Raw genomic sequence first — 18,883 nt, forward strand, 5'->3', positions numbered from 1 at the left:
ATTAAATAAAGGTAAACCTGAAGAACCATGAGGAGCAAAACAACCCTTTGAAAAGCCACATGAAACTAATTAGGAACCACTAGATCTTTCTCAGCAATGACATCCTTGTATGGGACACTAGCTTGGTCCCAGCTAAAGTGTAGCTCATACCAGGAGTGGGGTTCGAACTCATGAGGACGTTTGTCTATTGACACTTTAGTCTAACACCTTATCTACTCAGCCATCCTGGTGTACTTCTGCTTGGAAGTTTCTCTCTCCACTGAATTAAAAAACATGACTCACTTATTTTTTTTCAGACTAGGTGAACAACCATCAGCAGAACAAATCCTATCTCTTGAGGTATGTTGGCCTTTTTCTATAAAAGCACTGTACAGTACATCAGGATGTTCTTGGCTTGCGTCCATTAAGGAAAGCACCTTAATATGAATGTGCTTTATTCTTGCCATGACATTCCCGTAAGTTTCAATTAAGAACATTCTGCAAATGTTTAAGTACACCTCAGCTAAAGCTTTGCCCTTACCAGGAGTGGGGTTTGAACCCACGAGGACATTCGTCCATTGGATCTTAAGTCCAACGCCTTAACCACTCGGCCATCCTGGTGCATGTTGCTGAGCTTGCCTGTAACAATGGGATAATCTCTGTAATAATCTGTCTCACATCTGAGGCAAAGACGTTAATCTATTCATCAAATTTCACAGTATGTACACAGTATGGTATTGTTATTATCTTGAAGCATCACAATGAATAAATACTAAACACTTTGAGAAAGACAAAACACAGCCCCACAATCAGAGCACAACTAGTGTTAACTTAAACCAGTAGTTTATCATCCTAATATAACTAATGCTAGTCCTGTTGTAAGGTGGCATATAATGATTGCTAACTGATTAGCAATTGATTCCTGAGACACTTTGTATTTGTAATGTCTATGTGTATTTGAAATACTTATATTTATATGAAATAATTATATTTCATTTCTTTAGTTTCTTTTGTTTTGTTTTTTTTTTTATTCCCAGGCAATTGTGTGCTTCATCAAGCTGTGATCACACCACAGTCTTGTCATCTCAAAATTACTGCAATCACAAGCTTCCGTCTGTTCTAATAAGATGTAATTACCAGTCAGAAAATGGTGCCAAGACTGGAAAAGCACCAGTATGGCCAAGTGGTGTTAATGCTCCATCCACTGCCCATGGACTGATGCTCAATTTGGATCAAAAACAACTCCTGCTACATACTGTAAGCTAGCACATGCACGCTAAAGGATAAAAGGATAAAAGGATAATTCTTGGCCGGGGGACAGAGCTTGACACAGACTGGATTGTTGGATTGACTGACTCATTAGCACTCCACTTCAAAATTCAGGTTGATAATTCAGCAAGCGTTTATTTGTCACAGATAAAATGGGGTTTCTCCGGGTTCTTCGGTTTCCTCCCACCTCCCATAAACATCCTGGTAAGTGGATTGGCTAACTGCCCATAAGTGTGAATGCATGTGTGAACAAGTGTGTGAACAAGTGTGTGAATGAGTGTGTGAATGGTGCCCTGAGATTGACAGGCGTCCCATCCAGGATGTATTCCCATCTCATGCCCAGTGTTCCCGGGATACACTCCAGTGCTTACTGAAGATGAACAAACGAATTAAAAGCTGAACGACGTCCACACTTGAACAAGAGCAAGATTCAGCTAAACAATCAGGTCAAATATTCAAACCAGATATTTATCCCAGACCTGCGTACTTCAGCCCAGTTTACAAAAGGCACCTCAGTGATTGTGTATTAAACTAAGCAAAATATGTATAAATGTTAAGGATGTATGAATAGTAGGGAAAAAAAAAAAAAGTGAAATGATTTATTATTCTGTTGGCTTTACATACTGTTTTTCTTAATTTTCTTCTTCTTCTTCTTCTTCTTCTTCTTCTTGTCCATTTCACATGTCACAGTTTTTAACATAGAACCACCAAATCTGGCAGAATTATAGATCCTATATGAAAATAGTGTACTTATGCTTTATGCTTGACCTTTAAACAAATTTTTAAAGAGTTTCACCTTTAACCATTATAAGCTTTAATTCTTTTAACCTTTACACACTTAACTGTTTAACTCTTTAGCATTTTCAAATCAGTGACAACAAAACACCGTAATATCTTTTAACTCTTGTAGAGTGTTTTGTAGGATGTCAAGCCAACATCAAATTTCATCCAGGAACTTTAACCTGCCAGTTTTTATTTATTATATATATTTTTTTGCATGCAAAAAGTCACAGAAATGGAGAAACCAGCTAGCTGAAATTGTCGGACAGTCAGTGTTTGAATCTTCTGTTACATCCGTACAGAAACTATCACACATGAAAAACACTAATGTAATGTTTCCCAAGTAGTGCATGTGTTTTTTTTCCACATGATTCATTTATTTTCACATATTAAAGTTTCCCATGTAGGTGGTTTTAGTTATATAGTGTGTTGTGGAAGTATTATTCACCTGATGTTACGTGTTTAACTGAATTCATACTACTCATGTAATCATGTGTGAAATATTATTTTTTTTAGTACTATAGTACATTGCTTTTCTCTAAAGTGTGAGTCAAAGGGTTCACTAATGTACTGCACTATTCTGAAGCACACACTTTATTAGGGCAGTGTGTGATTTGAGATGGAGCCAGAGTGTGTGAGAGAGCCGGTGTGTGTGTGTGTGTGTGTGTGTGTGTGAGAGAGAGAGAGAGAGAGAGAGAGAGACAGAGAGAGAGAGAGCTGGTGTTTGTATGAGTGTGTGTGTGTGTGTGTGTGTGTGAGAGAGAGAGAGAGAGAGAGCCTGTGTGTGTCTCTCTCCTGTCCTCGGCTGCAGTCTCTCCTGCAGGATGCCCTCTTCTGAGTGAGGAAATCTGTCTGATCTCCTATATTTTGTTCCTTTAGAACAAAATGAAAGAGTTTTGATCGGATTCTGGAGGATTATTTTGGGTAATTACATTAAAACCACTCGGATATCAGGGGACAGTTATGGCCAGTTTGCACATGGACGGGTTATATCTGTGGATACTCGGCTCTTTTTGGGGAACTGTGAGTTTCTGCCTCTTTTATAAGTTTTATCGTTTATTGCTTTACAAGTTTTGTGTTTACAGATTAAAGTAGGCTGCCTCATAGAGACAATAAAATAGTACATTATATATTAGTAAACAGTATATATTATATAGTAATAGTAAATATTATATAGAGACAATAAAAAATAGTAAAATTGACAGCAAGCTTAATTAACAACTAAAATTATAATAAAAGGGGCTGATTACAACTACAATTACATTACAACAGTATGGTTATTTGTATTAAATTAATAATAATAATAATAATAATAATTATAATAATGTTTGTATTAAAATTTTTATTTTAATATATTTAATTATTTTATTTTAATAGAAGGAATAATAATAAATAGACCTCAAATAACACTGACATAAGGAATATATACTGTATAAGGATAAATATTTAACAAAATATTAGGTAAGTAAAATAAATAAATAAAAATGACATATATATAGTTAAATAAACTAACGTATGTCTGACTTTTCAAAAACAACTAACAGCCTTTACACACCTGCATTTTCCTACAAAACAAATGAAGAAGTCAATCCCAGAGAGTGTTACATTTTCTTCTGCTTGTCAAACATGCACTCAAACCTTTCCTCTTTTCTTCTTTTTTAAATAAAATGACCACAGTTCTTACAGTCCTACAGACAGATTTCCTCATTTAAGTCATTAAAAATTTGTGCTCATTAAAAAATGTGAAAACTGCAAGTATCCTGATTCAAAGACTCTTTCTCAGCAAGATTTTTTTTTTAAATAACAAATATGAGAAAAAGTGTAGCACTTTCCTCTATGGCCATGCTAATGACAGATCAGGCTGATTTTAATCACCAGCTTGGGATCCTGCATGTTTCTAATAATACACTTTCTTCAAGTGTGCTTGAGAATCATATATCGGTTGTAGCCACTTGTCTCACTTAATCTAAAATCTTAAAATTCTGATATTCGGCTATTAAGCAAACATGGCTCTCAATGGGTACATAACAAAATATAGCAATCTATATATATATACTGACAGCAAAACAGTGCAAACGATTGCATTTCTATAGTCTTTTATTCTAATTCATGCTTCTAGACAGAAAAGAAACTGTATTGTAATATTATATTCTGGCATGATGGTAGAGAATAAGTTTGTGTGATGTTGGTCAGGATTAAATTATTTATAAGGTATAAACTCACAAAAATAAATCACTACATTAAAAAAATAACAAAAAAAATCTTGCTTTAATCATTACGGCTTGATTTGATCTTTCCATATGCATTGGGTCTGCAGGTGGAGGCCATCCACCCGGATTGCGCCATCATCTCACAGCACATGAGGGCTCAGGAGCTCTGCAGTCAGACCAAGAAGAAAGAGAGCAAGAACCAAACGGAACCACAGGGTACCCACACCACCATCTTATTCTACCCTCTCATCAGCCTTTTCCATCTATACATAATGCTGCTGCTTCATGTAGGGCTGTGCAATATGACTGTATAATATCAATAACACTACATTTCTGAGATGTTCCAGGTATTGTGGTATCTGTGTATCCGGTAAATTGTCTAAAAATGTGTAGACATTAACTACAAATATGATCAAACTCACAGTTTTCCAGTTTTTGAAATGCACTGCTACTCATTTCCTAGATGTTAGTTAGCAAACCTTTATCTCATGATGCATATCGTGTATCAAAGAATATCATTATATATATATATATATATATATATATATATATATATATATATATATATATATATATATATATATAGTTTTGTCCATATATATAACGATATATATATATATCGTTTTGTCCATATATTTAACGATAGTTTTGTCATATCGCCCACCCCATGTTAGGGAAATTAGTGACTTTTCAAGAACCAGCCCACATTTCCACCAAGTTAAGAGCCAAATCATAAAGACAGCAGATATAGGAGTCTGTTGTTATTAGCAGAACCTTGTCTGACAGGTGAAGCAGTTACAGTAGGGTTTCTAGAATTGTCCTAGGACTGTTACGGGTTCTTGATTCAACAAAGATTAACCCTAACCTGGCTTTAAGAATATATTTTAATTCCAAACTCAAATCCTTCAGCACCTAAATGCAGAACAAATATAACATCATGTATTACACTGTTGAGTTCTTGACTCTGATTGGTCAGAAGGAGTTGATTAATTTTCTGTAACAGCAATGTCTTCTATGGCAGACACTTTGGGACTTTAGATAAATAATCAACATCAGAGTGTGTGTTTTTATTGAGTATGCTGGTGCTCAAACGGCTTCGTTAGAATTAGCACTGGCATTGTAATCCTATTGAGTTTGCTGTTCAGCATACACGTGACTGTAGAAACGTTCTTAGGAAAAATGAATCCACTTCCAACATTCGTAAGAAGTCTGAGAAGAAGGTTACCTTCTTAGCTAGCTGTATTACTCAGTGAAGGTGCACAAAATAAACAAAACAACGCAAATGACACATTGCTTATGAGGTATCTATATGGTGCATTATGACCAGTAAATAGTGCAATATACGTAGCATAGCTAAATCACGGTTGCCAATGTCATATGATGTGAAACTGCAAGATTCACATCAATCTCAATATCGCTGTGATAGGCTTGTTCAAAAAATAACAGAAAGCCCTGTGCAATGTCTACAAATTTGAACATTTGTTTCACCATCGTCCACCGGAGAGAATTGTTAATGAGTGTGATGTCATGCAGGAACAAGCAGAATCGAACTATTCTCTGGCCTCACTAATTTCTGGCCTCACTGATTTCTATAGTTATGTAGATTTCTCTAGTTATCGTTCTATGTAAAACTGCCTTCTACTATCCAAAGGTGAGATGAAGAAGCAGTTATGATTGTTCTGTATGTGATAGTGAAATAAATGTCAAATAAGACCTCAACCTCAGTGCACTTCATCGGAAATAGATATATTTAGCCATGACGAGCCTCTCTTAACCTTGTTACTCTAATTAAACATGGCAGGATGCTGCTGGATACATGGGGAGATAAATTGTAACTAGGTTCAGGTCATTTTCAGTCATGAGAAGCTTGAAAAGGTAGCTCTGGATGCTGTAGATTTCATTTCCACAGCCTTGTATTTGAATTCATATCGGTAGACAAGAGTGAGATTGGATTTGAGATGGGATTTGCATTGCATGATGACATAAGTGCCCAAGAAGCTGCTTCTGTTTGATCCTCGTCTTCCTCAAATGAATAAAATGGACAGGAGCAGAGTGAGAGAAGACTGTGGGAAATTCTCCCACAGAAACATTTTTAGCCATCAATTCTAATCTCCACAGTGATTTCCAGAGGCATTGTATAAGTGAAAAGAGTTGTGACTCCTGTTGATTTAATTTCTCCCAGTAGACCCGCTCCCCGAATTAAGGTCCTATAAATAGAGGAGTTAGTGGAAGCGCACTGGGCGAGAGACAGGACAAGCATGCGCGACTGCGCTAATTGACCCAAATGGAAAAGGGTAATTGTATTAAGCAGGTAAACAGCAACTCTGGGGTCTTTTCCTAGAACCGGAGAAGAAAATGTATTACCCTGAAACCATTTTCTCTTTACGTGCTTTTATAATTATTTTAGCACAAGGTGCAATTTATATTATATTAAAGTGCATCATTCATATACGTAAAAGACTTGCAATTTCTGGAAACCCAAATAATTTGCTCTAGAAAATAACACAACATGTGGTAACTTTATGATCCCATTATTTCATTCAAACAGAGTGGAAGAAATTAAGCAACACACAAAAAAAATAAAACAAAAATAAAAAGTCTCGATCTTACAATCCAAGGAACAAATATGGAATCTGGTATGTAAATGGGGTTTGGGGACCCCAGGGTTATCTGCCTTTTTTTTTAAAAAATTTCATTTTATTTTTTTATACAACCCACCACTATCAAGTTCTGATAGTTATTAAGCATTTAACTGGTCACTTGACATGAATTGACTAGTTTTCCTCTAAATCTCAATTATTCAAAAACAAGTATTATAAATAATATATACTTGCATCTAATGATAGTTTTCATATTTAAAAAAAGTGGAAATTGAAGGAATTTAAGAGTAATGGTTTCAGTAAATAGCCATAATGAGGTTGATATTTGAATAATTCATAAAAATATGTTCATAAAATAATCTGTACAGATGTAGTTAGACTATTGATTGATTGATTGATTGATTGATTTTCAATTACATAGGTCCCTAGAGTTATTTTTGCAGTTTGAATTTACTTCCCTCTAAAACTCACTTTTTTCTCTGAACAGCATCTTCTGTGTCCAGTAATGGAACAATGAGTAATTGTATTTTCACAGCAGTCTTAAGAGACTATATTTAATTACAGTCTTTGGAAATTTGGAAATGACGTGAGCTATTTGTATTGCAAGATGTTCCGAGCCTCTTAAAGTAAGTAAAGCCTTATGTGACGGGTTGTGGAAAATCTCTCTTTATTCGTCTTTATTAGATTTATATGTCCCTCATCATAATTAAGGCATCATTGAATTCAAAACAGTTTCCAGTGGTCAGCTTGACAATATTCTGCTCTGAACAAAAACCTAATAAATGATTTTAAACTATATATTGTTTCTCATGAATGCATGAATCCATTGGAGGTTCGGTCTATCTGCAGGTGAATCTGCAGCCATTCCTAGGAACAGGACTGCAATTCAAAAAATGGCAAAGGTTTTTTTCTTTGTTTTCTGCAGAAAGAAGACATCTTTCTTGAGAACCAATTGAATATTTTACATAGAACTTCAATCTATCTATCTATCTATCTGTCTGTCTGTCTGTCAGTCAGTCTGTCTAAGCAGCCATGTGTGAACCAGTGGTTAAGGCATTTATGAACCAAATGGCCAAGTGGTTAAGGCATGGGACTTGAGCTCCAATGAACAAATTTCTTTGTGGCTTCAAACCCCACTCCTGGTAGGGCCCAGGTTTTAGGTTCTCATGGTTAAAAGGCAATTCAACCCTATATCAGGAGGTCATCATCTTCTAAAGATCATCCAGGTAGCTGATAATCCGAGATAGCTTAGTAGTTAAGGTGTTTGAGTTATTAAAGAGCTACTCCAGTTTCCTTTTCCCAGTTGAATTGTTGGGTTTGAACCCTAATTCTGGTAAACACTGAGTCTTAGATGAAAGCGTTAAGTATGTTTGTGTGGTTAAAGTTGAATTTGATCCCCACTCTTGCTAAATGCTGTACTTCAGTTCAGTGGAATCAGCCCGATTCAATATGGAGGCCATGATGCATGTCCTATATAAGTGACAAATGTTCAGTTTCATCATCAACTGACAAGCAGTGAAGTTATGATCATTTATTTTAGCTTCTATGCCAAATTCCACACAATCTGCAGATGTGTTGATCGAAATGTTTGAAGCACCAGGAAAGAACACAACTACAGAAATGCCTTCAAGTGAAATTCCTAGACATATTATCAGTCTCTTCTTGGGTGGCAGGTTCACTTAAATGTCTTCTCTTTGACTGAATGATTTGTCTTGGGATTATCATATCAAGGATCTTGGAGATGAGATGTACGAATAAGTTGAAAGGATGGATGATGGATGAGAAGCAAAAAAAAAACTCACAAACCATTGGACAAGGATGGATAGAAGATGCTTTTTGCGTGCATGATTTAGCAGGCAAGATTGATTGTGGTCCACCTTGTGTTGACTGCCGCCATTTCCTTCTGTGTGTTTTAGGCTGCAAGACGGAATGGGACGAGATCCGCTGCTGGCTCAGAGCCGACGTTGGCCAGGTGGTTAACATGTCCTGTTCAGAAGTTTTCCAGCACTTTTCCAGCAAGCAAGGTCAGCGAATGAAGAATCGCAATGGTTTGTTCTGCGTCAAGGTGATGTAATCAAAGGGCACTGCTGAGAGAAACTCATTTTCGTATTTCTTTGGATTTCAATTTCTAACAGCAGAAATGTGGTTATTTTGAGCATTCTTTCCTGTAATGACACTAAAACCTACTTTAGTTTGGCGTGTCTTCAGTATGGCCCCTAGGCACATTGGAGGAGTGATAAAGTGGGTCACAGATGCTTTTTTTTCCTTCCTAAACACACACTATCCTTGTCTTTGAAATCTGAAGACTTGTATTTGCATATTTCCTTGAACATTGGTTCCCCTAACTGACTAACATGCAAAAAGCTAACAGGGTTTAGACAGTAGGTGAAGTAGATTTTCTGTAACTTAAACATAATGGGTGATTAAGTCTAAGGACAATCCTAAAGTGTCCCCCTTTGCTGCTCTGAGGACAGTTAAGAAACGAACATCACTGCTGATTGGGCAGTCTTGATATGCAAGTTTTTCCACATATTAAGCTACATTGTGCTACTATTTTTTCAAGACACTTTTCCATATTGAACTTGACAACTTAAGGCTACAGGAGAGGTTAAAAAAAAAAAAAAACCTTCCAAAACTACAGAGGACCTCATAGCTAGATACCTCATAGCTACAGTAGATAGATGGGCACATGTGATGTAATCTTATTAGCATGACTATTATCAGGTAGAGACTAACAAAAATATCAGACATATCATAATACCTGATAAAAAAATTCTTGTTTAACATCTATAAAAATTAATGTCACAAAGAACACAACCTAGCCTTTGACATTAGCTAATAAGCTATGTAAGTAACAGTGACATCAGTCTTCGTTATAAAAACACTGAGGAACGTTTTCCGTTCCTTTATTGTCAGAAAACTATTTCTGATGTAATATATAAGTGTTGATATAAGAAAAATCATCATATGTACAACACTACAGAAAGGGTTTTTTTTTTTTTTTTTGAGTTAAAGCACCTGTGAAATGTGAGCTATCACAGATATGAAACACTCTATTAGCAGCCAAACAAAGTATTATTTACTCCACTAAATGATATAAATGAATCATTCTGACCTTTTAGATGAATTATTCAATGAATATATCTTATATTTGATAGAAAAGAGATTAGCTCCAATCAAGTTAACATCTGAGTATCGTTCTAGCTAACGTAGCATGATAATTAATGTGCCTGTAAACTGTGTTAAAAGCTCAAGTAAGTCATTAGCTAGAATAATCTGGAATTTCAGTCTGTTAAATTTGGCACAGTGTTCTTTAAGTAATAGCTGTTTTCATCGGTAGTCACAGTATGTGTGCAGTGGAGTCATGTGTTTCTTCATTTAGTGCTCAGTGAACTTTTCTAAGCTGTCTCTTGCCCAGAGAGGCTATCATTTTTAAATGGTATTTAAAGGGTTGACATATAACAGATTAATATTGATAAAAGTAGAACAAATGTGTACTTTTATCTCAAGGCCTTTAGTATGTAAATATAGACAGATGGCCAGAATAATAGATTGCTAAGATCTAATATGAAATAAAACGAATGTACAACACATTTTATATCATTTGAAGGTAAGCAGTAAGATTTTTAAAAGTACAAAGAATAGCACTGGCTTGCAACCATAGATTTTGGTGGAGCAGGACGACATTAATAACAACATAGCCTCAAACAAAACGAACTCGAGAAGCTATCACACTTAACTTATGCTATAGGCTACTATATTATTGATCCCCTTGGGGATCAATAAAGTACTCTCTATCTAGTGAATTTTTTTAGAGTAACTCAATAATAGACAGTTGAGAATAAACAACATAGTCATTCAGCATGCAGTCTAGCAGCTCATTTGAATGGTTTTAGACATACATTTGTTCAACTGTGTGTGATACAATGGGTGAGTTTCCCGTCACACACAGAGGAGCTAATATCATTAACCAGGGTCACCAAGTTTCAGTAAAATTTCCAGCCCATCTACCTTTCAAAATCCATTTCAAAAAAGACCTGAAACTGGCCCAAAAAATTCAAGCACTAGAAAAAGGGAGACATTTTTCTTTTTTTTTTCTCAGCCTTTACATAAGGAAACATGGTCACCATGGTGCACGCTCATTTCTCATATAAGGACATTATCCACTCCTTAATCCCCTCTTTTCACTCTCCCAATCTTTGCGATATACTATATAATAATATAATATATATATTATATTATATAATAACCCTGTTATTGGCAACTGTCCTGGCCGCTTGTTCAATAGAGCGACCATGAGGCAGCGTGATTCCTGCCCCTATGGGCCTCTATTAGCTTTTTTCACAGTTCTCATCTCTGATCACTAGGTGCAATAACAACTTTATGGAACGAAACAGGCTAATGAGACTAGATAGTAGCCTATAGCATAAGCCACCTGTGATAGCTGCTCAGTTTGTTTGAGGCTATGTCATTATTTAACACTGTCCAAAATCTCTGGTCATGACATGCTGCTATAGTGGAATTCTGAAGACAAACCTAATTCTCTTAGCAATTGGCACATCACTTAATGAGATCATGCAGTGCACTTTCAGATGATTATCTTGGCACACTTTGGTAATATATACTACCATTCATTTAGGAACTGTCCTCCACAAGGTAGTAGTACTGTAGGTCAGGAAAGGATGAGCAGTGTGAATATTTGCTAAATTGTTGAACTTTCCAGGTTACATCTACAGGAACTGCACAGCAGAAGGCTGGAGTGACCTGTACCCACCTTACGAGAAAGCCTGTGGGTTAGGGAATGACACAGAGCCTGAATCTAAGGTACATGGGCTTCGCTCTTTATAAGAATAGCGATGCGTCCTTACCAATGTCAGTGTAACTAAATAAGCAGAGGATACATCAGCATGGCCTAAATCTCTAACCTTAATTTGCCTTCTTTTTTTTCAGACAACCTACTTCTCAACGTTTAAGCAGGTGTACACAGCAGGCTATGCCACATCTCTGATATCTCTCATAACAGCTATCTTAGTCTTCACTTTCTTCAGGTACAGTTCTCTTTGCGATCTAATATATTCAAAGCAAAATGATCCTATTTATAAGGTTAGCATCAGCTTTTAAAATTATACTATAAATTACTGTGCTATTTCATCACAGGAAGTTCCACTGTACCAGGAACTACATCCACATCAATCTCTTTTCTTCCTTCATTCTCCGGGCCAGTGCAGTCTTCATCAAAGATGCAGTTCTTTTCTCAGACGAGTCCCTGGATCACTGCTTCATGTCCACAGTAAGGAAAAGAGATTGAGACAGGAACATACACGATATAGCCAAAGGTTTGTGGACACCTGACCGTCACACCCATATGTGTTTGTTGAACATCCCATTCCAGATTTATTCCCCCTTTGCTGTTATAATGATCTCCACTCTTCTGGGAAGGATTTCCACTAGATTTTGGAGTGTGGCTGTGGGGATTTCTGATCATTCAACTACAAGAGCATTAGTGAGATCAGGCACTGATGTCAGACGAGGAGGTCTGGGGTGCAGACAGTGTTCCAGTTCATCCCGAAGGTGTTCAGTGAGGTTGAGGTCAGAGCTCTGTGCAGGACACTCAAGTTCTTCCACGCTTGAACAGGTTTGGGCCTCTTAGTTCCAGTGAAGAGAAATAATAAATTATAAATTGCTACAGCATACAAAGACATTCTATACAATTGTTTGTTTCCAACTTTAGTGGCAACAGTTTGGGGAAGAACTACATATGAGTGTGATGGTCAGGTGTCCACAAACTTTTGTCCATATAGTGTATTAATTCATTCAGTTGCATTTACCTACTTCAATATTTACTATTTGAATGCATTCAAACATTAATGAACCTCTGCAACAGACAGAGTAGATTTGCAGTAGTGCTGCACTGCATGTGTATCACAAACCTTAGAATGTTAAAATTCTTAAGCAAAGACAATCATAAGGTGACAGTATTCACTATATGTGCTCACAAAACAGAGTACTGCATAATAGTGTTTGTAGAAAATACTTATATGCCCAATACAACACCATCTGAGATTCACTCCAATAAGTGCCTTATATACAACATATATCAAGAAATCTTACCTATCTAATGTTTCATACAGGTGTACAAGTAAAAGTAGGGCATTAAAAGTAGGGCATACATTTAAATGATAAAACATGATGCATACTTTCAAACACTGGATAAGAGATCTTGTGCATTATGTGACATTAAAAAAGTCCAATACTTTATAAAAGGTTGTGATCTTGTGAAATTTAATACTAGGTGCATTTCTTCCTATTTTCTGCTTCAAGTGCTTGAAATGCATTCAGCCAAAATGTTTAGAAAAGTGATACACTTTCAATAGACTAAAAGTAAAGCATGGGAGCACATTGAAATGTGAACATATTAGGAAAATCTTCATAGGATTTGAACAGTAAATTTTTTTGACAGCTCTAATGCATCAAAAAAAATGACCTTTAAATTTTACAGCAGAGTCATTGTTCAGCATCAGGACATTTGCACAAGGGGTTCACCCCCATTTAATACTTCAAAATCTAATACCGTGAATGAGTCATTTCTCAAAATATGAAATATGAAATAAACAAAATTATCCAAATATGACTTATGATCACTGAGATTATCCATTCAGAATTTGATTTGGCCTGATCTGTGTGGAACCAATATGTCACTTAAATGAACATTTTGATAAACAGTTCTGTGTATTGCTGTAGGACTAAGTATAAAATTATATATTCAAATCAAGACCTGAATGGGAAAAGGGTGATGTCAAATCTGACTAATGAATAGCAATAGAAATGTTGAAGAAACAATAATTCATATATCTGAAATGATTATTAAAAGAGCACACAAACATTTCAGAAACAAAAACATCTTCACCAGTTGATTTCTGATATTTCTTAAAGAATTTTTAATTTTTTTTGCATTGGAGCTATTTCAAAGATAAGGTATTTTTTTTATATACAAATGAGACTGACTAATTAGATATGCATAATTTTTGCATACATAATAAAACAAACAAAAAAAAAAATTTAGTTTTCGGATGATGTTAGCATTAAAATGTTTATTTCACTCCCAAGAGAAAGATTTTTACAGAAAAGTTTGTTGGTAAAATATTTTCTTTATTGTTTAATTAAGAAAAGAACATAATTTTTTTTGCTGAAGTTTTTCAGTGTTAAACCTAACAAAAATCCAGTGATAATCAACATTTTGGGAAATTACTTAGCAATATCGTTCTAATTAGGGATAGGAATGAACATTTCATGAACGCAGGTCAACAGAGATTTGTTCAGAATCTTAAAAAACGCTGAATACATTTTGCAAAAATTTTTTAAAAGTGATTTAAGGTGTTTTCAATTTAATTAATGGGAATTATAAGGTTTATAAAGGCAATTGACGTAACGACACATAATCCTAAGCAAGGAATTTAGCTTTTCAGGGATATATGACATCATGTGATTATGCCAAGTGGGTGGAGCTTCAAAATTGCTACGTTTCAGATACGATGGTTGGTAAGAGTGGACAGGAACAGTGAAATAAACTTTTTTTTTGAGTTAATAAAAGAAAATTTATCCAAAAATCTAAAAAACATTTCTGCCAGTAGTGTCTTGCTTTTAGTGCTAATGTGTCTTGATAGCTTTGTTCTTTTTTTTTTTCTCCATGCACTTTCCTTTAGGTGGCATGTAAATCTGCTGTAGCTTTCTTCCAGTTCAGCATCCTGGCTAATTACTTCTGGTTGCTGGTGGAGGGCATGTACCTGCAGACGCTGCTCGCTCTCACCTTCGTCTCGCAGAGGAAGTACTTCTGGTGGTACATTCTGACTGGATGGGGTCAGTGCATTAATAAAATGAGTTCTGAGTTCAGAGGAAAGTCAGCGTGTGATTCACTTCAGTTCCTTTGCAGTTCCTGATCAAAGCTACACAATTTGCGCTCATCGGGCCTGCTTCACTATTCCTATCTATATTTCTGTGTTTTTTTAATTATTATTAAATAATGTTGCACTCTCTTGTATTCGTAGGCGTGCCAGCAGTTGTCCTTATTGTTTGGGTGTTGGTACGACATTTCTACGACAACAGTGGGTACGTCAACCTCAATCACTGATTCAACGCATAAGCACACTTTTACTTGCTTGAATCATTCCGGCTTTTCGTTCTCATTTACAGTTGCTGGGATGACACGGATAACATTGGTGTCTGGTGGATAATCAAAGGTCCAATAACAGCATCCTTGTTTGTGAGTAAGGACGTAACATATCTGTATACATATACATATACATATATTTATATCAGCAAAGTATTGTCTGTATCTGATTTATCATTAAAGCTCTGACACAGCCCATATGCAATGCACTGTTTACACAATTTATACTCACTTTGTGCTCATCAGGCCAACATTATCATCTTCCTAAATGTGATCCGGATCCTGGTCGAGAAGCTCAAGTTTCCCGGTGTAGGAGGCAATGACACTGGCCATTTCATGTGAGTCTTAGAAGGTCTGTCTTTAGATCGCAGACCACAGAAGGCATGTCAGTGAGTGGGAAGTAGGAAGATTGTTGACATCCATATGCTCATGTAATTTCACAGATTTTGTTAGCCAGCCTGCTAACATTAGCAAACCTGACAGGATCTCTGAAAGCATTTTTACGGCATATTCATAAAATGGTTATAATCTTTACTGCCAGCACTAGTCATCTAGCTAATATTTTGAGCTAACCTGACAAGATATTCTGAGAGAATTCAAATCCTTCAATCTTTTCTTAGAGAATTCATATTGGTAAAAAAGAAAAAAAAAAAAAAGTTTAATCTTTGTTGCCAGCATTAGACAGCTAGCTAACAACAGCTAACCTGACAGGATTTTGAAAATTACTTTTAAGTTATGTTCATAAAAGAGGATGTTTAAGGCATATTCATAAAAATGGCTTTACTGCCAATGCTAGACAGCTCACTAACAAGAGCTAACCTGCCAAGTTTTCTGAAAGGACATTTATAATTGCTCATAAATATTTAGTATCTTCCCTGCTAAAGCTAGCCAATTAGCTTAATGATCTAACCAGACAGGATTTTCTGAGCATATTTTAAGTCATATTGTAAATCAAAAAAAAATTTTTTTTTTACTAGACAGCTAGCTAACATGAGGTAATCTGACAGGATTTCTAAAAAGACTTCAGAAATGTTTTGAGCTTTTACTGCTACATTGGCTAACCTGACAGAATTTTCTGAGAGGATTTTTAAGTCATATTGATTCAGTAAATGGTCACAATTTTCACTGCCAACGCTAGCTTGCTATCTAGATGGCGAACATAAGCTAAAAGGGCTTATAAAAACTTATAAGTGCTCAATAGTGTTTATAATTTTCCTTACTGAATCTAGCCAACTAGCTTGATAAGCTAACCAGATGGGATTTTCTGAGAACAGGTTAAGTCATATTCGTAATACTGTTCAAAATCTTTACTGGCAACACTAGACAGCTAGCTAACAAGACCTTACCTGACAGAATGTCTAAGAACAATTCATATTTATAAATGCTCATAATCTTCTCTGCTAAAGCTAGCTAACTAACTATATAAGCTAACCTGAAATGATTTTCTGAAAGGAATTTTAAGGCATGTTGATGAATTCTCATAATCTTCACTGCTAAAGCTAGCTAACTGACTACATGAGCTAACCTGACATTACTTTCTTTTTGTCATATTGTTCAAATATGCTAGCTAGATGTCCAACCTATGCTAACTTGACAGTGTATCTGAGAACACCTCTTTGAGTGCATAAAACTGTTACTTCTCAGAAAGGTTTTGTTAGCCATGCCATTCAGGGCATCGAAGTTAAATAAAATGGGTGGATGTTTTGGCAGGAGGTTGGCTAAGTCCACTTTGTTCTTGATCCCTCTGTTTGGGATGCACTACACCGTGTTCGCCTTCCTGCCAGAGAACACGGGAGAAACGGCGCGACTCTACATCGAGCTTGGCCTAGGCTCCTTCCAGGTGTGTTGTGGGTGTGCAACTTTAATCTTTAAATTTAAATCTTTAATTGTTGTAGCTTTTTATACAAATCGTAACGCATGAAAACCATATCATTCATCATAATCATAAAACACAAATTATTTTAGATATATTTTTTATTTATATACATTGTGCAATATTATTATTATTATTATTAAATTATTTTAAAAATGTATATGATCTTTAAAAATGTGAAATGTGTTGCTATTCTTGAGCACACTGATCATGTTGTTTTATTTGCAGGGCTTTGTGGTTGCTCTTCTGTACTGCTTTCTCAATGGCGAGGTACGCATTTCTGTGGTGGTATGTGTCCATATACTGGTCAATATAACAATATACAGCAAGTAAGGAAATCTTAAATAACTGTTCTTTTAGCCTAAAGCTATATTATAGATAACAATGCCAGAAAAAAACATTATTTTTACATGTAGTGCAGCCTGTATGTAGATATATACAATATACTACTACGTAATTTTCACTTGAGTCTAGAATTTTCCATAAACAAATAATTTAATGTTATATCATTTAAGGTCATGGGCTCACAAAATATGAAGTTGTAAGTAGATGTGCTGAAGATCAGGATGTGGGTTTTTTGATCTCATTCCATCACCACTGGTGGTTTCTCATTAAACTCTCCTTTTATGATACCTTGCCTTCAGATCAGCAATCATGGGTGATCCACTGATTTTCAGGTGCTGTGCAAATGCTTTCTCTGTAGGCCCATCACCTGGCATCCCTGGATTATTCAGTTCCAGTATTCATCTCTGCTGTAATGCCTCTGCTAGCTCTGCACATTTTATTTTCTCCTCAGGTACAGGCTGAGCTGAAGAGGAGCTTGTGGACATGGCAGACCCAGAATCAGCTCAGCCCTGGTAAAAAGCGGCGCATCACTGTCACTCAGATTAGCATACTGGAGAGGGGCGAACCGCAGTCACATTTCAGTTCCATTAAAGTCACGTCAGTGTGAATGTCCAACTTCAAGTCCGAGTTGTATCAATGGGAATGCAAGCAAATGGGAATATCCTTGCATCTTCTGAGGACACAAAGGGATGTGAAATACAGAGCAGATCTCAGGAAGAGCTAAGGATCAGCGAGCGGAGATTAAAGAATTAAAATGCAGATTGGTTTGAACAACCAGAAGATAACAGAAAAAAAAAAGAAGCGTGAAGCAAGTGACCCGCTTCAAATAGGTTATTACAGAAGATCTTGCACTGTTTATAACGCTCCTTTAGACATAATAGTTATATGCATAATAGCTATGATTAACATTTTGAGCACTATGGATCCAGTGCTGAGGATTCATAAGCTCAGTTTTAACTGCAGGCTATAGAGCTATTATTTAATTTGGCATCAGATAAATGGTCCCAGTGCTCTTCTGAAAACTGTACCATCCTTAATATTCAGGTCTGAGGCACCTCATTACTGTGAAGTACAGATTCCTGTTAATTGCAGCTGTTTGTGGATTAAAGTTATTTTTGCCACCTTTCAAGGTTTTCCTTATGGATTAGACTGAAACAAACTGCAAACCACAGAATGATTGCCAATCAGCGCTTCATACATCTTATCAAATATACATGTTGTACATGGGAAAATTATTGTTCAGATTGTAGCACAGACCAGCCTGCTTCAAATTGCACTTGTGTGTACAGTGTATGTTACACATAGAAATAAAGAAATAAATATCGTAAATAATTGCAGTTTAAAAGATGTTGTTGTGAGGATTGTGTCCTTTATCATTATTTCCATTTAGCTACTGATGTACTCATTAAAATATGGATAATACCTAAGACAACTGACTTAACATACATTTCTTTGAGGAGATGCTAGCATTTTTGGAAGGAGTCTCCAGTGCCAGAAGTAAAGCTTTACATTTTCTGACATAGGACGGAGGAGTTTACGCTTTGTGGGCTCTTGGAAACATGACAAGCTGCGTTTATTTGGTCTTATTAACTTCAAAAGAGAGAAAATGTAGAGAAGGCAACAATTTAGCTTCTGTAACGTATGTGATAACAGGAATTAG

The 18,883-nt window shown here is 35.9% G+C and overlaps 1 protein-coding gene and 1 non-coding gene across 2 annotated transcripts; one reads left to right on the top strand and one right to left on the bottom strand.

Annotated features, from left to right (window-relative positions):
- Window positions 1-517: 517 nt before the first annotated feature.
- On the bottom strand, window positions 518-600 carry trnal-uaa (transfer RNA leucine (anticodon UAA)). The gene has a single exon. It is a non-coding gene; the product is annotated as a tRNA-Leu (tRNA).
- A 2,234-nt stretch (window positions 601-2,834) lies between these two features.
- ghrhra (growth hormone releasing hormone receptor a) lies at window positions 2,835-18,576 on the top strand. The gene is made up of 13 exons (XM_026946355.3): window positions 2,835-3,051; window positions 4,346-4,454; window positions 8,755-8,862; window positions 11,562-11,662; window positions 11,789-11,886; window positions 11,996-12,128; window positions 14,542-14,695; window positions 14,884-14,944; window positions 15,029-15,098; window positions 15,252-15,343; window positions 16,716-16,845; window positions 17,107-17,148; window positions 17,675-18,576. The coding sequence occupies exons 1-13, from the start codon at window positions 2,992-2,994 to the stop codon at window positions 17,828-17,830; spliced, it is 1,314 nt and encodes a 437-aa protein (XP_026802156.1). The 5' UTR covers window positions 2,835-2,991; the 3' UTR covers window positions 17,831-18,576.
- The last annotated feature ends 307 nt before the right edge of the window (window positions 18,577-18,883 follow it).

This window comes from Pangasianodon hypophthalmus, chromosome 21 (assembly GCF_027358585.1).
Source record: "Pangasianodon hypophthalmus isolate fPanHyp1 chromosome 21, fPanHyp1.pri, whole genome shotgun sequence".
Lineage (NCBI taxonomy): Eukaryota > Metazoa > Chordata > Actinopteri > Siluriformes > Pangasiidae > Pangasianodon > Pangasianodon hypophthalmus.